Raw genomic sequence first — 23,925 nt, 5'->3', positions numbered from 1 at the left:
AGATGTTTGACTGAATTTCAAATCAAATTTTTCATCTGCGTCTTGGTGTTGTCCTACAAATGGAAAGGTGCCACCTCTGAATAGCAGATGGTTTTTATGAGAAGCCTTCGCATAGCAGAAACTCCACATGAAGATATCCCCAATTATATTTCGCATGAGTAACAAAAATAGTAAATAGTTTCTTTTATAAATCAAATTTTTATTATATGAAGTTTTAAATATATCAAAGCAAAAGCTTCATAAAAATTTCATGAAACTTGAAAAATATAAATACGATACTTTAAAAAATATATTTGAATGTTTTAAAATTGTTAATCGGAAGTTTTAAATTTTTGGATGGCTGATCATATTCAAATGTCCAATATATGGCTCTAGGTTTTCCAAAATCAATGCCTTTCAGCGGAACATAGCCTAACATTTAAGAGATACATCCGAAGAATTGCCATTTTTTGTTATTTTCCAGTCAGTAAACTTTTTAACATTCAACGCATGAATGGAAGATTATTGTGCAGATTTTTCCATTTACTTTTAACCAATTTCTTTCCTTTGAGTTCCATAGCAATTGAAGTAATTTTGATCAGCGGGATTTTTCTTTTGGACTGGCGGGACTTGAGTCGTGAAAAGTTGTACACCGAATACGTTTGGTTTTGTATTGCTCATATAAACACTTGAATCCTCTGATGTGCTTAGCACACAGTTTTTCCAAACTACCCTTAACTTTATCCATTTGAATATTTTGCGATCACAGGTTATTCTTGAATTCATTGGTTTTTGTACATAATTAGCGCAAGTCATTGATTGGATCAATTTTTTTTTCACATCTGTCAAAAAACCATTTACAATATCAAAATCAAAATCATCACTTTCTGGCTTTATTGCGTATTTGCTGTTATTATTAAATTCACTGGGTTCTCCATCTTCACCTTTCGAAGAACTAACGACAGCTTTTTCAAACCTATCCCTCTCTTAGCCATTGCGTTTTTGCTGTGCATCAAACGTGCGATTGAAAAATAAATGTTCGCACTATGTTTTAGTGGCTACAAATCTCTATATTCCCTCTTAAATTTTCGAGATATTTTTTTCATCCCTCGGTATTTGATAATTTTGCTATGTTATTGCTATAAACTGCTCTTTCACGCTCGGTATGGGACACGTGTAATTATCCAAACTGTGAAATACTATATAAAAATATTGTGAAATCGACACATCTGACAATTATGGGTATGGGTACGTTCAACAATATATCGCTAATACACCGGGCCTTCTAACTTGCATATTATTCACATTTTGAAAATTACGCGTTCTAAAATTCTATATGACCAAACAAAAAGTAAAATTTATATTGTACATTTATCAGGATTTTGGTCTTAGTGTTCGATAGGTTTACATATTTTTAGTGATAGTAATAATAATTAATAATTTTTAGTGATACTATTTATAATGACTGCAAGCAGCGCCCTCTCCGGAAGAAAGAAAACCACGCATTTCTGATACCTTTATAGCCGTCGTCTTATATGGCGCAGAAGGTAAAGGAAATCGAGCAATGGAAGGTGAGAAGGCACTAACAGCATATTGAGGTGGTCTACGAATTCGATATAAACATGAGCTCTTCAAGCTTTGCAAAGAAATTTTTTTTTGCTTTTTTGAAGGTGGTTTAAATCAAAATGTCAGAAACATCTCAATGGTGTCGTCACACCAATGCTATGTGGGGCATTCCGCCACTAAAACTATAACAATCCTCCCACCTCGGCTAAATTCCTCCGTGGGATCACAAAAGTATAACAGTAGAGCCGCGTTTATGTCCCAAGACACAAGAGGTACCTGCGTTCAGGTTCCTCTCCTGCAGGCATATCAAGGCTGCAATTACTTCCACTGCGCTCATAGGTGGCTCTAAAGTAAAGGAGATATAAAAGTTGCAATAGTGACATATTAAGCCACTGCCGTCTTGCCTTCTGTGCGATATTGTAGTGACTAACTCAAAAGTCTGGCTTGTCGTCGATTCGTCATAAACCGTCCGCCTTCACTGCTGCTGTGATGTGATCGTTGTTGCATCGCTTTGCGTTCTCAATGAATATGGCATGAAGTTGGAAAAACCCATACAAATACAACCACGGCGTGGGCTTCTCCATGTCAAGCGTACGAAATGCAGGCTCCAGACTCAAAAGGATGTATAAGTGGACATGAATAGCAGACATAACTTTGCGAAGAAGGAAGAAAACTGGCAAAGGTTTTCGAACTGGGTTCATACAGATAAACGAATGTAGAGCTACATTGATAGTCATTTTTTACGAAGTTTTATGATATTAATTTTGTAATACTTCATATGATTTATGACAATATAAAATATACAAAATTTTATTACATGAGTATTAATATTAATTAAGAAGAAAGTGAACAAAGGCTTAAATGAGTTAAGCGATTTTGCATATTAAGATCTCACGGGTTGAGGTGCTAAATCTCTTCATAATAATAATAAACGGATAACCTTTAAAGCACCACACTAGTTTTTATGCGACCATTAAATGAACCTAAATATTGTTTATGCGTATTAAATAACGGTGCTTTCCATTATCAAACCCATATGGCCGAAATGGAAAGTGAACGTCATTAAAATTCTACCGTTTAAGACACTTCGTTAGTCTTTAATTTCTTAAAGTCGAAACGGAAATAGAGAATGAGAAAGAGAAACAGAAAGTGAAGTAGATAGCAGAGGAAATGGATGTGTGTTGGTGTGTGTGCGTGTTGGTTCGCCATGCGGTAAACCACAGAAACGCCAAATGCATGCGGGTGCTCAACTCCATGCATGTGTATATGTGTGTGTGCGTACATACTTTCAGGTATGTAACTACCATTGAAGGCGAAATTCCAACGCATACGTAACCTTCGTGATGTCCTCAGCGAAACGACCCCCTAACAGACCGGTCGTGCTCCCCACCCATCAAAGCTCAGCGAACTATGCGTAACTGCTATGAACGACCAACTAACCTCTTAATTACCTTCAATGTTAGTTAAATCTCGTAAACTAGCAGCAATTCAAAAGCGTTGGAGGATGGGAAGTGGTGTGTGAGGTCGTGTTTGTTTGGCAGCTGTTTTGCCTCATTTTCGACAGCTTTTACTAAGCGCTAAATTATGCTGGTGGGTGGGCAAGCAAGTGTGACAGGATGGCTAAGGATGTTTATTCAAATATTTAGCTTGGCACGACCGACTTTTGCACAAAGGCAACAATTACTAAAGAGATTCTTAAATTGAAAAGCTGCAAAGGTAAAATGAAGGTTTTCCTGACATGAAATGTTTTTAATTATGATATCGGACACTTTTATAATTAAATGAGGTTTCACTTGAAGTGATCCATTGTATTGGCATAAAATTTTGTTGCTCCCTATTTTCATTGTGCCATTTTTAGAAGACAAAATTTGCCGAAAAATGTGAATTTGTCAGAATTTGTTTGTACTTTTGTTATGGTAATTCAGAGGAAAGGAAAATGTTAGATGATTTCACTACAGTCTGGATTACCGTTTTTGAGATCACAAACCAAATGTTGCGCTTTTGCAAATTTTTCGTTTTTTTTTTTTTAAATTTAGGAAACCACAATAGCATTTTAATCAAATTACATGAAGTATTCGGAAAAATTATGTTTTTAATTTTCTTAAAATTTTTTTTAAATAAATTAAAAAATTTTTTTTAAATAAATTAAAAATAAAATTTAAATAAATTAAAAATTTTTTAAAATAAATTAAAAATAAAATTTAAATAAATTAAGAACTTTCGCTTTTGCAAATTAATAAAATTTAAATAAAGCAAAAAATTTAATTTTAAAAGAAAATTAAAAACTTCAGTTTTCCTGGAAGTATTCTTCTGTTAAAATGCTTTTTTTTAATCTTTTATTAAAAACTAATTATTATTAAAAAAAATGTTCAATTAATTTTTAATTTAAAGACGATTTTTTAATAAATGTTTAGTTGAAAAAAAAAAAATTAATAAAAAAAATTAATAAAATGTATTAATTAATTTATTAAATTATTATTATTGAGTAGTTGAAGAAAAAAAAAATTTTTAAATTACTTTTTTGTTATCATGTGGTAACCCTTTGAAAATACAATTTTGCAAATTAATAAAATTTAAGTAAATTAAAAAATAGTTTTTTTAAGAAAATTAAGAAATTTAATTTTTGGAATACTTCCAGTGCTTTTTTTTTAAATGTTTTCTTTTTTAATTTCTTATTAAAAATTAATTATTATTTTTTTATTAAAAAAGAATTGTTTAACTAATTTTTAAGTTAAACACGATTTTTTAGTCAATTTTAAGTTAATAAAAAATTGTTTAATAAAAAAAAATATTTAAAATTTTATTAATAAATAAAAAAAATTATTTAAAATGTTATAAATTGTTTTTTTTACTTATTTATTTTTTCATTGATTTATTAAATTATTATTATTTTGTAGTTAAAAAAAAAATTTATTAAAAAATTTAAATTAAATTTGTAGGGGAAAATGGGGAGTTGTGAGACACAGGGAGTTGTGAGACATTGTTACCTTTCGCATTATTCATTTGGTTATATTCGATTTTAAGTGTCAACAAGTGTTCTCGATGCGATCTCACTTTTCAGCTAGTATTGGTCATATTTACACGCATTCGACGCGTCTCTCCAGTTACTGTGTTTTGGAATTTCTCGTTAAGTTTTTTTCATCATTTGTTTTGCGATACATTCGATCAGTTGTTGAAGCAAATTGCAAATGTTAATATATACAAATTAATAATTGTCCTATTAGCTTTGAATTTACACATTCACTTGGGCATGAACGTTCGATGTGTTTATGACTACGCAGCCATTTATAAAAAAAAAACGATTTGGGGAGTTGTAAGACAACAAAAGTGGGGAGTTGTGAGACACCGTTTTTTTCGACGTTTTAACGCATCTTTCATAAGTACCTCGCAATATTCATGCATTGTTTGTATATATATCATGAAAGTTTTAGTTAAATTTGAGTTTTTATTGTTTTTCCGCTTTTTCGTAGATTTCTCATTTATCATGCTGCGTCATAGGTATGTGAGTGAGTCAAGTAAAACAACGATCGATGCAAATATATTATTGGTTGCAATCAAGGAAATTTTGGTTGAGAAAAAGGCAATACGATCTGTTGGTCGGGCATACGATATATATTAGATAAATCATTTTTCATCTTAATAAAGAACTAACAACTAAAATAAGTAATTTTTATTGATTTAAACCATGGTGTCTCACAACTCCCCACATTTTTGTATTTGGTATTATATTTTATATTATTATATACAATTTTAATTTTAAGGAAAATTGTAGTTTTGTTAAATAGGCCATACCAATAGCTTCCAGTATTCATTGACTAAAGATTCCATCGTTGACATATGCAGAATATTAAGATTTTGAGTAATACGGGTCCAAAAACAAAACCCGTCTCACAACTCCCCATTCTCCCTTACTAAATTTTTTTTTTTTTGTTATCATGTGGTAACCCTTTGAAAATACTATTAATACTGACCGCTCTTTCAAATGAATTTCAGATATCATAAAATGAAAAGAAAAGCGGTTCATCAAAAGTCATATAAGTTTCTTTCTAAGCAAATTTCTGAAATAAAAACCTAAAAATAGGCAGAACATTACTGAAGGCAAGGCACATTAATGAGAAGCAGCAGGAGCGCAATAACAAAAATAGTAGATATTTTGTTGTTGCTTGAATCCTCTAGACAAAAATGAAATCAAAGTTAAACACATTTTTGCGACTTAGAGAAGTCATATAATAGAGAAAAAAGTCAAATAAAGAAAAAGGTCAAACCAGCTGCTTTACTGCTGTTACCATTTTGGTAGGTTAGGTAAGGTAAGGTAAGGTAAATAAATTGAAATGCGATAAAAAATATGTCATTCATAAAGCTTTTATGGTTACTGTGAAATACGAGGGTTGGTGTTTATATTTCTGGCCTAATATCAAAAAATTAACATTGATGGATTGAAAGAATTTTTTTGTTATTGTTAGGCTATCTTCCAGGATATCTTTGAGAAGTAAAAGTAGAACTCATAGATAAATATAGGTAATGTAATTTATGTATATTCAATTATAATGAAATATATCATTAAGAAAAACATTTTTTAATTAAAAAAAAAGGGAGTATTTACTTATAAATACTAAAAATTAAAAAAGGAAAAACATATATAAAAAATATGCATCAAACTTATTTATTTTCCAAATCTTTCAAGTGAAACTTTCTTCGAGTCATGTGATCCCGGCACGCCATCAGGTTATGCGAGCACTTCACTCTGAGAGGTGGTTCATTAATTATTTCTTGTACATAGAAAAGGATACATTCACGCCATTTGAAGCGCGTATTTACAAGTAGCTACACTTTAATCACAATTTTGTAAGATCTTATGCGAAGTTACATTTCAAGCAAATAATAATGCTGACCAATTGATTAATTAATACAGAAAATCGACTTTCAAAGCACGACCTTCCGTCACCAAAGAGAAAAAAATTCTGCCTATTCACTTTTCTGCTTACATGCGATGCATCTATCCAGAAATTCCATAAAGCTCTTATTCAGTCACTAACTAACCAGACCCCGGTATCTACTTGAAAATCGTGCTTTAATTACTGCCGTTTTCTGTATACAAAATGGCTTTTCGAAGCAACATGGAAACATGACACACAACACATTTGAGACCCACTTACTTACATTTACTGACAAAAGCAACCAGAGAAATCAGTTTTGTGGCACACATAACACTTGACTTTATTTCGTCTGCCTCGCCCATAGCACATACACACACAAACACACACAAACACACACACACACACACAAATACGCACAAAAACGGCGAAAGTGACTGTTGTAGCTCTCACTGTGGTAACGCACTTCCACCAGAGCTTACCAAACAACTGCTCACACCGATATACATACATGCATACATACATCTGTATATACAAGTGCTCCTAGTTGCGCGTGTATGTAAAGCATTTTCTGCAAAAGTACATATTTTTGCACTTACAGCCTCAGCAAGGCGCTTGGCGAAAGCTATGCTAAGCGGACGCCTTTAGAAAATAAGGCAAAAATCCAATCAGCATAAAAACTCGGCAACAGAGCACAGCAACAACTATGTACTACTCAGCTTGTAGTGTCTCCTCTCTAACGTGAAGTCTACCACAAGGCGCACATAAACGTATGGCCTGCATTTTTACACACTTTGCATGTGTTAGTGTGCCTTTCAGTCCACCGCAGCAGCGACTTCGTTAACACCAGTCTCAATGCTGTATGTATGAATTTTTTGTAGAAAGCTACCACCCACACAGCTGGCAACGCACTGCCGTCGAGTGCCAAACTGCAAAGCCGACTGTGTCGAAATTGTGTCGAAGTAGCTTCTCTGTAGGGAAAACTTGAACTAGGGAAAAAATGTCGAGCACAATTTCGCTAAATTTGAACAAGCTATAAGTGTCTAATGATTTAGAGTACAAGGTGGCGCAAAATTAATCCCCCTATAGGCAGATTAAAAAAAAAATGCCATCAAGTCCTACGAGTAAAAGGCATATCGACCACTTCGATGCTTAAATAAAATCGCAACCATTCTATATTTCGCTCTGCTCAGTATGGGTTGGTGCGTGACTACTATTTAGAAGTGCGTAGATTCGAGTCTCCGTGCATGAAACACCAAAATGATGGAAAAAGTCACCCCTCGGTCACCCCTCGGCAGGCAATGGCAAACCAAGAGTGTATTTCCGCCACGAAAAACCTCCTCATAAAAACCAGTCACCGTTCAAAATAAAGATTTCCATCAGTCGAAATAATTTCTGTTCTTATTTGGTAAAATTCATACAAAAACAAAATAGAATGATTAACTTTGCGCCACCTTTTAATTCTACGTACTTCCTTAACTTTGTGTTGAGATTTGAAGCAAATCAGAGCAAAGCTTACGGAGATGTGGAACTGTGACCGAAAGAGTCTAACAAGGGAAAATTGTGACTGGAGAAACTTAAATTAAAAAAAAATAAATTTTTTTTGTTTTTTACATTTTTCTAAAGCATAATACTTCCTTAACGCTGTGGCGAAATTTGAAGCGAATCGGGGAAGCAAACCGCACAATAATAAAAAAAGATCGCTAGCCAGTTATGGTTCAAAATTCACTAGAAACGAACCAGTTCAGCACCAGTGAATTTGCCGCAGAGTTCAGAGGTGCACTCATTCACACATACGCATACGTAAATTTGCATACGGCCGTAATTCTGTACTTCTGTATATGTAGTTGTGTGTACTCATGCCTGCAGTCAGGGCAAAGGCAACTTGGACGCAATGAAAAACCACATATTGCCTTTCGCCTTTCATTTTCTGCATTTTGGCTACACAACAGTAAACATTATTTGGCACACCCACAAACAGAGGAATCTACTCTGCAATAAAAGCATAATACGAGTATAGAGGAAAATGGAAGAATAGAAGAAAACTTAAAAAAACAATGGTATTTGTTTATTTGATTTTTCAATTGTGGCCAGGAATACTGAATTATTATTTTCTTTGATCTCAAGTAAAGAAGTGAGGCCTTAGTTCTTCTGTACCGTAATTTGTGAAACTAACTCTTTCTGGAACACACTAAACTTATTTATTAGCGTATATCTTGGGAGCGCTGTATGCTCGGCATACGCCAACTTAAAGAGAGAAGCGAGCAATTTGGGTCTTGCGGTGAATGAGGGCAAAACAAAGTATTTGCTGTCAACTTACAAGGAGACTTCGCGACTTGGACAATATGTCAGTGTTGAAAACCAGAAATTTGAAGTTGTAAAGAGCTTTGGCTACCTTGGGATCAGCATAAACTACAAAAACGACGTCAGCCTGCAGATGAAGCGTCGAATAACCCTTGCCTATGGATGCTCGTGCTCTTGCTATGGATGTTACTTTGGGCACAGTAGGCAATTGAGTTAAGCAGAGCACTCTCTCTAAGAACCAAATTCACACTCTACAAAACGCTCATCATACCCATAATGCTATATGGCTGGAAGCGCGGACGATGTCAACAGCAGATGAGTTTTGATTGAGAAGCGTTTTATTTTCAATAAAAATATCCTTCTTTTCATTTCGTACTTGCCATGTCTTAAAGGGCAGGCGGTAGGCTATGTATAGTAAAGATTCGAGAAATCAAATAGAGCAATGGAGGGTTGATAACCTAAACTAATAATGGTCTGGCTTTGGTATTCTATTTTGTTCAATAACGTTCATTTCTGTAGGACTTGCATGGCATATGAAACACCTGCTGGAAGAACTGGTGTCGGTTAAAATATTAGCTACTGGACCGCCGATATTGGTGCAATGCATGACATATGAAATTTCCGCAATCTCGTTTTTATTTGTGAAAATATCACATTCCAAATAATTAATTTGTTGAATGGGTTTCTTATACTCCGCCAAAATGATATTATTTCCCTCTTTCGTAAAAATGAATCACATCACCACTAAACCGACGAGTTCTAGCTTCCAAAAATAAAACTTTATTTCACACCTCTGGTCATACTTTTTAATTCGACACCTCATTTCAGAAAGTCTGCTCTAATAACATTCACAAAAAATGCTTTCGCGTATATTAAATATAGCTGAGCTAAAACAAATATGAAAACATAGGCATATAGGCAATTTTTCAAAATGAAATATAATATTTTTGCTAAATGTTACTTTCCCCTTGTAATAGAGAGTTCAATTTGCCATTAATCATAAGCAAATTTAGGGACTTTTAGAATATTTGTTTTCTATAAATGTTAACAATTTCGGGGTTTTAGCATACATTTACTTAATATTAAAAAAAAAAATATTAGTTTTTATTTTTTTCATGAAACATATATTTTTCGGTTCATTACATTTATCAAAGTACAGTAATTATGATTCTGAAAGTCGGAATATCGCCAAATAATGTGTCTTCATACCGACCTATTTCTCTGCTACCAATGCTGTCCAAACTTTTTGAATGACTGTTACTGACTCGAATGTTGCCGATTATAGAAAACAAGAGAGTTATTCCAACGCACCAATTTGGCTTTCGAAAAAATCACTCCACAATAGACCAAGTTCACAGAGTTGTTAGAACCATAGAGTGTGCGATAGAGGAAAATAAAGTTTGCGCAGAGGGGTTCCTTGACATCTCGCAGGCGTTTGACAAAGTTTGGCATGCGGGCTTACTCCGCGAACTAAAATTGATTTTGCTCAGGAATTATTGCGAAATTTTTTCTCCTTACCTTGATGATAGATACTTTCGTGTCAGACTTGACAACGCCTATTCTTCATTGCAAAAAGCAAGCGCGGGGTACCTCAAGGAAGCATCCTAGACCTTCTCCTGTACCTCTTGTATACGTATGACTTACCGGTTCACGAGCAACACGTTACCGCAACCTTTGCAGACATGACAGGGCTATCCTAGCAGTTGAAGAAGTAATCGAGACTACAACGTCGAAATTGCAATCAGCGGTGAGTTCTATTGCAACATGGACAAAAAAATGGCGTATCAAATTAAATAATTCAAAATCAGTGCACATTGTACTCGACCTGAAAAAACACAATTTACAAGCCAGTCTACATAAACAGCATAAATATACCGTACGTCAACGAGGTAAAATATCTTGGAATAATCCTTGATGCTAAACTGCGTGGGAAGGCGCGTGTCAAGAAAAAGCGTGAAGAGCTGGAATTAAAAACAAAAAACCTTCCTTATTTATTGGTAGACACTCTATTCTGTCAACGAACAACAAACTACTGCTATATAATCAAATTCTTAAACCGGTCTGGACGTATGGCATTCAGCTATGGGGATGCTAAGGCGAATCTTGCATGACTATTATCTAACGATTCCAAAATAAAGTATTGCGCAGCATCGTTAATGTTCTGTACTATGTGAGAAATCTCGACCTCCATCGTGATCTTGGTATGCTACTCGTCACAAACGTGGCGAAAAAGTATGCCATGGCTCACAGACAACGTTTAAGAACACATGTCAACGCTGAAGCATTGGCTTTGCTTCAGCCAAATATTCATCGTCGGCGACTCAAGCATAAAACAGTTTTTGACTAGATGGGCACCCAGGAGCAGCTATACCTTATATATTTATACATTCATACTGAATTTATGAATATTGAGGCATCTTAGTTTTTCCTTTTTTAATATATAATTGCTCGTTGGTATCTTTATTTAGTTGTACTAGTTGTAATTTCTAAACGTTATTCTGTTTATACTTTAAGATGCTTTTTTGTTAAGGATGAAAATATATTTTTAACCATTCTTTTTTTTATCACAACTGCTTTTATATGCCACGAGTGGAAGGGAAATGGTGTGTACAAATTACTTGTGGTTTGAGGGGATTTATAAGGCTTAAGGTCTATTTTATCACAAAATAGGTTGAAAAATTGTCTTAGTTGGAGTTTTAGCTTTCAAATGATATCAAAAAGCCCCAGTTCCAAGACTTTCGACTTTTACACTTTTGTCCACATTCGGAGCACTGTGAGCCGAGACAAACGTGCGCTGGTATTTTGTATATCTAGTACTTAAAACGCCCTGGCACAATATTAATCACCCTATAGGAAGTTTTATAATTTTTAAAAATGGTGTCGTACGTCAATCGTATTTGGCACTTGTGAAATAAACAGCTGCAGTATATAAACAAACAAGCCATGGAGCGTGTAAAGGTCAAAATAAAGATTTCCATCACTCAAAATCATTTTGTTTTTTTTCAATAAAAAAGTTATTCAAAATCAAAAACGGATGATCAACTCTGTGCCACTTTATACGTAGGAAGTCGATTAGAAATTCCCGCTTAATTCTTTTATTTTGGGCTCTGTCTGGCCCGCGTAAAATATGGGTTTCGCACGAAATCATTTCTACACATATTTTAGAATTCTGCGTGAAAAGAAATAACTCTAAAAAAAATTTAGTTTGCATTTCCCTAAAGAAAAAACTCAAAAATGTTCACTGTGTATTGCCAACAATTCGAGCAACCTATTTGCCACCAACTGTACGTAGACCAAAACAAATATGAGAAAAAATATGTACACCAACAGCGCATAAATTAATTACAAATATTGCAAAATTCTTTGTTCTTCCTTTAAAAAATTCTTTATATGTTGTTGCACTTTCTTCTTTTTAAACCAATAATTTGTTGCTACATTTTAGCCTTTCACGGCCTTTTGCTGATGCAACTCAGATATATTCGTACAAATTCAGGCTATGCTGATGCTCCTTTGTAAACAGTTGCTATGTTGTCTTGCTTCTGTTCCCTCACTCCGTTCCAGCTAAGTCGTTTATCGTTGCCCTACCAGGCACTGGCTTCGTAGCTTGGCAATGGCGCTACCCTATTTGAGCTCAAAGCGGCGTAAAGCGTTGCTTCTGCTGCTTGTAGCTTCATTGGTTTGCTATTGTCCCAGTTTCCGACTATGTTGCTGGTTTCATTGTAGTGTTGCGCATTTGCCTCCTATGCTTCGATGATTCTTGCAACTAACCATTGTGAAGAAGAAAATGCATGAAAATTCGTGAATTGGCAATAAATGGGCACAGAAAATGAAACCAATGATTCGAACGCACTCTCGGCCAATGCGGCCTGTAAGTGTATGGTATAGCTAAAGCCCGATGCTGTTGTTGTTGTTGCTACAACCACGTATCATTGTTGACAAAGGTAGTGTTCGTGCGTGCCTCGAGTGTTGCAAATTGATTATTTGCTTTGTTGTCTTTATAGACATCATTGCTGGGCAGATACGGCTTGGTATTGGATTGTGGAAGGTCCTCACCCACACGCATGAAATGTACTTATATATGCATGTAGGTGCATATGTACTAATGACACTTTTCATCCATTTTCCCTGGCGCACTACTCCTGTAACAAAGTTCCTACTTTCCTTCCTCTACGGCTTCAACCAGCTTCCGCCATTCGCTTATTAGGAAAATACAGTAAAATCTCGTTATGACGAAGTTGAAGGGGTTGGACAATTACTTCCTTATATCAATTGGAGGACGAAATGCTTGGTAAAGTATTTAATTTCAATTAGTTAGGTTAGATCGGGTTGTCCTGCAGTCGTCACATCAGTTATAGCGATACCGGATGGACTTCATTAGTTATGTGTTTTACGTAGTCCATCCGCATGGTGCCTGTTTCTATTGTTACTTTAAAAATATCATACACTTCCAACTTAGATTATGTAAGGCTGGTTGAGCTGTAAAAAGATTTCGCTTAGACCTCTAGGGTCCATTGTGTTACCAGTGGTATGTATTTGGAATCGAAGATATTGTTTTGAGTAATTCTTAATGCACGTCTTCACGAGTTTTAATAAGCCATTCAGCGTTTTGTCAGCAATAACCTTCAAGGATGAAAAATATGTTGATCCTAGGCACATTTGTCGAGTCCTACAAAGAGCAGAGCAGGCCAAAGCAGGTGTTCCAAAGTTCCTCAAGCATTCGCTTCGTTGGATGTATTACGTGCATCGCTTTTTGGCTAATCCTGTTTTCGTTGCGTGAAGTGGGTAAGAGAGTGTCCCGCCGGTACTCCAACCATTATTTTACGGTCTTTTCTTGAGAGTGATAAAATAAAGTTTGTAGTTTTCGTATCTTCTATTCCTAGTAAATAGTGACCTGCCCCTTTTCAGCAAAGTTCATCAATTTTGGATATGCATTGCTGAATACATTCCGAGCCATAATTGCTTTAACAGCCGCTTACCTATCAACAGGGCCGTAGAGAGCATATCCGGGCCCCGGGGGAAAATTGCAAATGCGGGCCCTTTCCAATAATGTCTAATTCATATAAATACGTATAATCTCGAGTCCGGGCCCCTCTGAGAACTCCGGGCCCGGGGAAAAAATACCCGATCCCCCCCCCCTCGACGGGCCTGCATATCAATGAAAATGTTTGTCCGAGTATTAAGACGAGTTAATTCCAGAGCTAATTCAGTTGCTTTTGCAGCAGCATAGATTTCAGCTTGAAATATATTACAGTAATTAGGAAGTCTGAAAGAATTTTGGGGATCAAATTGCGGACAAAAGACAGCCGCTCTTACTCCTTCCGCTATTCTGCATCCCTCTGTAAGGGAATTGCATGTATGGTATGATCTTTCTACCATCTATTTTGCTTTGAAATGACGCTAAACTTTTTGCCACATTTAACTGACATCTTCAGTCTTAGAGCAGATATTTTGGCTGAATTTCCTACGACTAGTTTGATTGGATGCTAGTTAAGAATTCTTTTTAGTGGTGTTGTGCTTATAGCGCCGGTTACATGTATTGCTGCAATCCTTTGCACGCTTTCCAATCTTTTAACGTATGTCACTTAATCGCACACCGTTCACAGAGCATTGTATATCTAATGTGAGAGTCGAGGAGATAAGCTCCATTCTTCTGCATGCGTATAAGGTATTAGGAGCTTTCTTTGCTCTTTCCTCCACATTTAATATCCATGGCAGTTTGCTATCCCCAACAATGCCTAGGTATTTAGTGGATGTTTTTGGTGTCAACTTGACCTGTGTGACCAGTTTGGAAACTTGTATTTTCGTCCACTTATAGATCTCTTTAAACGTCCCTGTGAGTATTTCACTCATCGTTTGTAGGCAACTACCTGAGAGGATAACCACATAATCGTCACCACGTGTCGTCAGTTTCGGTCCGCTATTCCCAAGTTTGATTAGAATCTGATTTATCACTAGGTTCCATAGGAGAAGGCTCTCCCCTCCTCCCCTCTTCCATGTGGACTTCCTCTGTTTCCAGATTATACTGGACACCCATTCGCTCATGACTATCCGACAGTTTAATACGCTGCCAATATTCTCCGCAGTGGTTTGAATAACGCGTCCAGGCCTACTTCCTACATTTCCTGCATTCCTCGCTGTCCGAGAATCCTATCTTAGAAGCATACACCGCTACTAGGCTATGTCCCGTCAGCACGCTTTTTCCTAAATTTTCTGATCATGTTTTCGTCTAGTTCGTTGTATAAGATTCGTATTGACTTTGGTAATTTGTTGGCAATGGCTGAGGATAGAAAGACCCCGTTTTTCGCTTATCGTCTACTATCTCGTTCCCTTTAATGCGCTTATGGCCTGGGACCCAATAGAAATGTAGCGTACAATTCGCTAACAACCTTTTTATTGCTCTGAACAATTATCTTGGACGTCATACTAAACGATGCTGACTAAATTACGTTAATGGTTGCCTGACTATCTATGTAAAAGTTAACCTTGGAGTTGGTCGCAAAAACGTAGGCAAAAAAAAAAAATCTCGAAAAATAACGCATTTTTTGAGCGACTTAAAAGTTTAACTTTATTTTATTGAAATTTAATGCGCTCTAAACCAACATACACAGAAGTTTTCTAATGACTCTGAATAAAAAGTTACCCTTTTTTGAAATTAATGAAAATAAAATTACCATGAAAAATATTGCCAATAATGTAAAACTATTTATGTGAGCACAAGTGTATGTATGTAAGTACATTTAAATAAATAATTATGCAGTTAAAGTCGAAGTAAGGCGTGTAGATGAAAACTAACATAAAAAAATGTTAATGACAGTCTTGGCCAGTGCGCCAATTTAATATCCATGATTGCCAATAATAAATACATAAATGCTGAATTTACATATATATGTATGTATGCTGCTCTAAAGCAAATATTCCCTGTAGGACTGGAACATTCTATTCAGAAATTTTTTTCCGCAAAGTGATATTTTCAAGGGACAATGTAAAGGATGGCAATAACCATACACACGCCACAAATCGAAGGTGAAGGTCGGTAAAATACCTTAAAAGGGATGCATTTATTTCTGTTGTATTAGAGAGAATTATTGTATATTAGAGAATTAAGAAAAAGCCGAATTTTACCAAAAATACTAAAATTCTCAGCTGGGAGTTGATACGGTTAAGTTAATGTTTTAAATCAAGGAGTTTTCATACAACTTATTGGCACTTTAAGCTCTCTTGGAACATAAATAAATGTCGTAGAGAAAGTGTTAAAAGAAAAGGTCGTTGCCAATAACCCAAACACAATTTTTGAAAACTTTTCGCACTTAAAGCTAGTAATTTCCTATAAAGCAGTAACTAAAGAATAGCCACCGAACTATTGCATTTCCCTACTGGTGTGTATGTATGTGCATATGTATGTATGTTGCATGAATAATTGAAATGCCAAGGGGCAGCCAATGTTCATGATTTTAATTAATCGTTAAGCGGCCAAATGTAATTAGGAAATACTCATTTATTGCGAAAGCGTGTGACATTACATAGATTTTAGTGAATTTGCAAATGCATGGGAATGGAAAAATTATCAACCATGGGAAATTTCATGCAACAGCGTAAAAGCAGATGGGAACATTTTGTGTATTTGACAAGGATTTGAGAGTAGAAAGAGTGATTTGTTTACACGTTTAGATATTAAATTTCGATCAATATTCGATTTTTTTGTTTTGTTTTGATAGAGAGATAAAAACAGGCTACATTTCACACAAAAACAAATTTTTCATAACATTAAGTTGTTGGAGCGAAGGTGAAATTTAAAAAATCATGTATGCGTTTAAGATAAAATAAGATAAGATTGTAAGCACTAATTAAAATGTAGTATGTGCGAAAAAGTCAAGAAGTGGAATTAGTGAATAGGTCAATAGGTGGCGCAAAATTAATCATCATTTTTTTACAATAACTTTTTTTCTAAATAAAAAAAATACTTTGGGAGCAAGAAATCGTATTTTTGATCATTGACAAGAGTGAAATTAGTGAATAGGTCTATAGGCGGCGCAAAATTAATCATCCATTTATTTTGTTTTTAATAACCTTTTTTCCAAACAAAAAAAAAATATTCTGAGAGCAAGAAATCTTATTTTTGACCATTGGCAAGAGTGAAATTAGTGGATAGGTCAATAGGTGGCGCAAAATTAATCATCCAATTTTTTTTTGTTTTTAATAACTTTTTTTCTAAACAAAAAAAAAATATTGTGAGAGCAAGAAATCTTATTTTTGACCATTGACAAGAGTGAAATTAGTAAATGGGTCTAAAGGTGGCGCAAAATTAATCATCCATTTTTTTTTAATAACTTTTTTTCTTAATAAAAAAAATATATATTATATATTAAAAAGATCTCTTGCTCATCTTACTTTTGCCCATTGGCCTAATATAAGTGGACGTGAGAATTTTTTATTTTTTTATGTGCCTTGTCTGTAAGGTTCCTGAAATCATGGACTTAAATAAAATGAAATATGACCTTGTCGGCTTTACACTTATCCGTCTGATTGAGAAGCACTGATTGCTAAGTTATCTTTTTTCTTTTTTTTTTTGGCTATCAAAACCTGTTGTTCGCACTTTATGTTAATGGGGTAGTATGGTTAATTCGGTGTAAAACAAGCATATTTTTCGAAATTTTTTTTGTCGACACAGTTGATTTATTCAAAATTTTAAAATTACTTCATTATAAAGTCATATTTAAAGAATATTGTGTGAAATTTTCATTGATTTTTATGAAGAAATGAGTTGGTGGCAGCGAATCTTCGCGGACGTCTCATAAAAAAGTTTTATTGCGGTGTCCCTCAGAACTCATTACTGGATCAACTAAAATCAAAAAACCAAATTGATTTCATCAGCTAATAAAGTTTCGCAGGTAACGACGTCGAATTTTTTTTTTTTCTTTTTTTTAAATTTTTTAAAGCGCCTTGAAGTCAAAACACCGATTTTTCATAAAAAAAACTTGAAAACTTTGTTGTTTTAAAATATGACAAAATTTAAAAAAAAAAAACTCGACGTCATTACCTCGTGAATAAAGTAAAGAAACAAAAAAACCAAATTTGAAAAGAATCGGTGCAGTAGATATGAATCTACAGTGGACACCGACCGTAAAAAAGGCAAGTGTGAGAAAAACGCGTTTAAAGATTTTCGGCAGCGTGAAATCCGGTTGGAGAGGTAGATACTTAATCCTTTGTGTCTTTGTCAATTTTACTCTAATGCACTTCAAACTTTCACACAATAATCTTAAGATGTTATAGAATAATTTAAAAAACAAAAAAAAAAAAATGAAAAAAAAAAAAAATACCATACTACCCCCTTAAACTTCTCTTGCAAAACTGAATTGCTTTTTGTCACTAAATTTGTGATTTATTGTCAAAAATTCGCTTGCCAGACCTTGTCCAGATACAATGGTATGTGTGTATGTAGTGATTTGTTTTGCAAATTTTCGATTGCATAAAAGCTTCCGCCCGAAAAAATATTCAAACGCACACATGCACATACTAATTTATGAACTGTAAATGGCCTTCACCTCTTTTGGCCATTCATTGCAAACGGTGGTGGTCACTCTGGTTTCTCATGCTAATTTGTTGGCAATTTCCGACCTTAACTAAATGAAATATGAATGCATAACACATTGTACAAATATACAATATGTGCGCGTCCGCTATGTATGGATGTATATCTCATAACCATAAAACCCATATATTCAACAAAATTTTATGCTCTTCATATTAAACCACTCACGAGTGGCGGCATAGTGCTATTGTGGATTGCCAGAAATTCTAAAAAACTGTCAATTTGGTGTTCACGAAATTAAAAAAATTAAGTAAATGCTTCACACATGAACGAGGTGGCAAAATATAACTCCACTTTGGCAAAACGTGTCATATACAGCTCAGCTCTTCACCCTAAAGAGGTGCCCAGATCAGAGCAAAAAGATAAACAGATATTAGCTGACCTTGAATAGTAGTCACGCATAACCCATTCGGCTACGGTGGCCGCCGTTTCATGAAAAGAAAAGAAAATTTATTTGTTATCGTTTAATTTTCAAGACGCCACACAGTGGGAATATTTTGACACATTTTGTTTAAGGACAAATAAAGAATTCGGAATCAGAAGCTCCAAAACATTACATCAATTTTTTGAAATTTTTCCTGTGAATAATTTAGGTTTGTCTTTGAAAACAATTATAGTCCGGGAGCCAGGGGTCATTTTGACCTCATCATTTCATGCCGACTAATTTTATTACTGAAGGCAGACACTATCCAATGGATGGCCGTCAGCTGGTCCAGTAGCGGTGGGTGCGTGCGTGGGATGCTGCGAAACGTGTAAAAAAAAAAAATTTGTAACAACTCATTTAATACTGAAGACCCATATGAAAATATAATAATGATAGTCAGCTGCGTTTATAGCGGTAGAAAGACCGTCATATGTGTCCAAAATTATGTAAAAAAATGTCAATCGGCATAAAGTAATTTTACTTTTTAATTTATTTTACAAGTTCGCCTGCTAAGCTGACGTATTTTCCTCCCTATACGGCGCAGCTGACTATTTTTTTTTTATTCTACTAAATGTCAACAATACACAAAAAAAATTTCAGCCGGTATTAAATGAGTTTGTAGAAATTTTTTTTCGACACGTTTTGTACCCTCCCTCTATCACACCCTCCGCGGGTGCGCCAGCTGACGTTCACTTTCGTTATTCATGAAAGCTAAATCACAAGTATAGTCAAGAATTTAACGGAATAAAAACGCAGTCCAAAATCGACCCCTAGCGGGGGTAAACGCACTCCCCTGTCAGCTGTTACGATCAAACTAATGAGAACCCCATGTAAATGAAAAATTCCTTTCTTCGGTATCGTAGTATCATACAGGGTGGGCCATATAGCTTTTGCTTCTTGAACCACCTATTTTTTTGAGAATGGTAACACAAATGACATGTCAAATGTGTTCATAATTTGCTTAAAGATTTGACATTTACGAAATGGGACGCTATACACTTGAACAAAATTGGAAAATATTGAAAACCTATTCCCTTCTTCTTTTTTTTTTTTTGGTCTGGCGGCACCATCGGGCCATTTTTTTCCGAAAATGAGCGAGGAGCCGCGGTTACAGTAAATGGCGAGCGTTACCGTGACATGCTCAACGAGTTTTTGTTTCCAAAAATTGAAGAGGATGACATGGACGATATTTGGTTTCAACAGGACGGTGCAACTTGTCACACTGCCCAAGTTACACTCGAACTTTTGGCTACCGTTTTTGAATTCCGATATCATAAATAACAATGTTCAATCTTCAAAATAAAAAAAAAGTTTGAAAAAATATTAATTAGTTTTTTTTATAGCCGATTCAAAAAGCAAATTTTAATGGCCCACCTTATATTATTTCACGATTTTTGAAAATTTCCGTAGAACCCTGTCAGCTGATTGCTCTCTCACCACACACTATTGCCAAGCAGTACATTTCGAAATCATTTACAAAATAAACTTAGAAAAATTATAATTTTTATTAAAATAACTTAAAAACACAGTTGAATAATGTTAAATATAGATAAATGAACTATTTGCATTTGTTGGTTTTTGGCTTTGGTTTATTAAACAATGGAAAATTGTAACTGATAACGCGGATGTGTGAAAAAGTGTGTAAGCAAAAATATCAATGGCAACATTGTGTAGATACAACCAAACACATACACACACAAACCGATGTATTGTGTAAATATGTAAATAATTAAAAGAACGCAGTTGTTCTCGGGGGTGAGTTTTTGTACACGGTAAGGGACTGCGGTAAGGGATTCCATGCGGTGTTCACTGTTTTCAGCATAAAAGAACGCAGTTGTTCTCTACGGGATGAGTTCTGCTCAGTTTTGTGCTCGTTAGGGACTGTGGTAAGGGACTGCGTACGTAGGTCACTGTTTTCAGCATTAGGTTTTAAGTGTTTCGATAGTTAGGGGATGATTTCACCGCTTAAGGAGGTTGGAAATTTACGGACTTGCCGGGATGTATTACCGTTGATTAGATCTACGATAAAAAAATGCCAAATCGAATTTGAATACATAGAAATTTATATTTTTTAAGTTTTTCTGAATTTTTCATAAAAATATCCCTACTCAAAATGTTTTCCAAAATAATTTACGAACATTTTAAGAAAAAATTTGTAAAATCGGTCAAAAGTTGTAATACCAAAATATTTCACATCACCAATATATTCCTCTCTACTTTCAGCCACGGAACTCATAAAGAACGCCCCCATTAGCTGATAAAAAAGGAGAGAAAACCACGTCTACGCATCTACAAACATCCACACGCACACAGAAACAATAATCGCCAGATCGTTCAAATCATGGGCACCGGTCATTACTTTTGGGTGATATTCTACTTTGCCAGTTTATGTAGCGCATCACTGTAAGTACTTTTGCCGAAATTCACATGAGTACACATTTATGAAGCTATACACGCGTAAATGTAAATCACACACACATATACGTATAAGTACTTAGTATGTAGTTGTAAATATCTATAAAAATTATAACTCATCGGATGGTCATTATTTTTGACCTGGCCTTTGAGCCCAATTAAAAAAAAATATTGTATTAAAAGCTTTTTCTCACGTATTTTTGCACACATCTACACACACATACACATGTATTTGCATACAACCACATGCTCACACTTGTGCCAGTATGCAATTATGTTATTGAATTGTCTAATTTATACATCCGACAGTTGCCAGTTCAATAGCAAATAAAGCCGGAAAGTGTTGCAGTGCAATGGGATTATTAGTTTAAGGAAAAAATGGTATTCAAATTTTTCATTCCAATTGAGTTGCCCAGTTTATTGCTTACAGTGTGCGTTAAAAAACAGACAACAATGCTGTAAAGGAGTTATGAAGAGGACGAGTCATTGTCGTTGATCTAAATTAATTGGAAAAACGCATTTAAAACTAGATTTACCGTTAATGTTGTGTTTAAGCGTCTGTAATAAAATTTGTGGCGCATATTTTTGTGGAATATTTTAACCCAATATTTCTATCCGGTAAGGGTCCGCGGCCGCCGAAGCCGAATGGCCGAACTCACAGAGAGAACATCGGTTCGAATCTCGGTGAAACAAAAAAATTAAGAAAAACATTTTTCTAATAGCGGTCGCCCCTCGGCAGGCAATGGCAAACCTCCGAGTGTATTTCTGCCATGACAAAACTCCTCATGAAAACCCATTTGTCGTTCGGAGTTTGCTTAAAGCTGTAGGTCCCTCCATTTGTGGAACAACATCAAGACGCACACCACAAATAGGAGAAGGAGCTCGGCCAAACACCCATTTATTTTAAAAAATCTGAAAAGGGAGGGTTAAAATATTTCAAAAAAATATTTTACAGAAAATTTCAATAGAGGTCTTTTCAGGCGAAAATAGTGGGGAATAACCATAACCCATCGCTGGCCACGACTTTTTCCCATCTCTCTGGTAGATCTCGTACACCGTCGCGGTAAAACTTTTCATCTTTTGAGGCTACGGATCAAGCCATTTTTTGATATCTTCATATGAATGGAACTGCTGGTCAGCTAGACCATGTGCCATCGATCGGAACAGGTGATAATCGGACGGCGCAATATCTGGAGAATATGACGGGTGGGGTAGGATTTCCCATTTCAGTGTTTCCAGGTAAGTTTTAACGAGTTTGGCAACGTGAGGCCGAGCGTTGTCATGCTGTAGAATCAGTCGATAGCAATCCCCACTGATGGTTTCACTTGGTTTTAACAGTTCATAATAAATAACACCAACTTGGTCCCACCAAATACCAAGCGTAACCTTGGCAGCGTGAGTATTCGGCCGAGGCGACGACGTAGAAACGTGACCGGGTAGTCCCCATGACTTTCTTTTCTTTGGATTGCTGTTATGAATCCATTTTCCATCACCCGTCATGATGCGATGAAGAAAGCCCTTCCTTTTTTGCCGCTGGAGCAGTTGTTCACAGGCCAAAAAAGCGACGTTCAGCATCCCTTGGTTTTAACTCATAAGGAGCCCAAGTCCCCTGTTTCTGAATCATTCCCAAAGCATGCAATCGCTTAGAAATGAATTGGCGGGTAACTGCTAATACTGAAGCAAGCTCTTCTTGCGATTGACATGCATCCTCAGTGAGCAATCCCTCCAATTCAGCGTCTTCGAAGGTTTTTGGCCTTCCTTCACGCGGACGGTCGTCAACATTAAAATCACCGTCTTTGAAGCGACGGAACCAATTTCGGCACGTTGTTTCCCCTAAAGCAGCATCTCCAAAAAGTTTTTGTAGCTCTCGATGCGCTTCAGCCTCTGTTTTCGTTTTTTTCGAATAAAATAGGAAAATCAACACCTTTCGCAAATGACGATTATTTGGCACAAAATCAGAAATTTTTACAAAACGAAAACTATATGATACCAGAACAAACTCACTAATGTGCCGAAGAAGTTTGTTTACTATATACCTAAGCTTGGTTTATGACGTTTAGGTTATGTTAAAATCGACACACTGCTGGTGGCATCTATTGACAAACAGCGGGAACTTAGTTGCGCCCTTAATATTTTGTACCCAGTAATGAAAACAGATTAAAATAATAATGAAAATGACTTTATTGTTTTTCAAAATAATATGCTAAGAAGTCAATACACTTTTGAATTCCCTTGCCCCAATTTTCAAAGCACTTTTGGCCCTCAGAAGTGGATACCTCCAAAGCAAACTGTTAAAATCCTTTAACAGCTTCTTTTGGCATTAAAAATGTCCCCCTCGCGTTTTATTTTGGTTGCTCGAAAAAAAAAAAGAAATCATTAAGTGCCAAATCGGGGCTACAAGGCCTATGACCCGTTAATTCAATCTTTTAAAACTTTCAAAAAAACTCTCCTGTGAGCCAATACGTAAGAGCTCGCATTTTCTTGGTGAAGGATGACTCATCTTCAGCAAGTGATTTTTCTTGACTCTCCGAAAACTTCTGCCAAAAAAATGTTTTGCACCACTCACAATTGACTGTTTTAAGCTTCTCTAGTGGTACAGTTTGGGAAATTTTAACCTTTGAAATTTCAAAGTCCTTTAAAAAATGAAATTGGTGAAAAAATTAAATGCTGGGTATGCAGTATTACTATATAAAATGTAAATATATATAGTTTCACGTGCATATGAATTTAGTTCGGGGCAGTCAGCTTTCACCTGTTCACCTCTTGTAGCATAT

The 23,925-nt window shown here is 35.4% G+C and overlaps 1 protein-coding gene across 21 annotated transcripts in view; it reads left to right on the top strand.

The window, feature by feature from the left end:
* The window catches only part of LOC128867859 (glutamate-gated chloride channel), a 155,040-nt gene that overhangs the window by 51,964 nt on the left and 79,151 nt on the right, over positions 1 to 23,925 (top strand). For all 21 annotated transcript variants that reach the window (XM_054109439.1, XM_054109531.1, XM_054109499.1 and 18 more), the window contains one exon: positions 20,960 to 21,139. In XM_054109439.1, coding sequence (XP_053965414.1) covers positions 21,078 to 21,139 — 62 coding nt within the window. In that variant the 5' untranslated portion in view covers positions 20,960 to 21,077. The remainder of the gene's footprint in view (positions 1 to 20,959; positions 21,140 to 23,925) is intronic.

Source organism: Anastrepha ludens, chromosome 2 (assembly GCF_028408465.1).
Source record: "Anastrepha ludens isolate Willacy chromosome 2, idAnaLude1.1, whole genome shotgun sequence".
Taxonomy (NCBI): domain Eukaryota; kingdom Metazoa; phylum Arthropoda; class Insecta; order Diptera; family Tephritidae; genus Anastrepha; species Anastrepha ludens.
The sequence above is the reverse complement of the archived record's forward strand: the minus strand, read 5'-3'. Positions and strand labels throughout refer to the sequence as shown.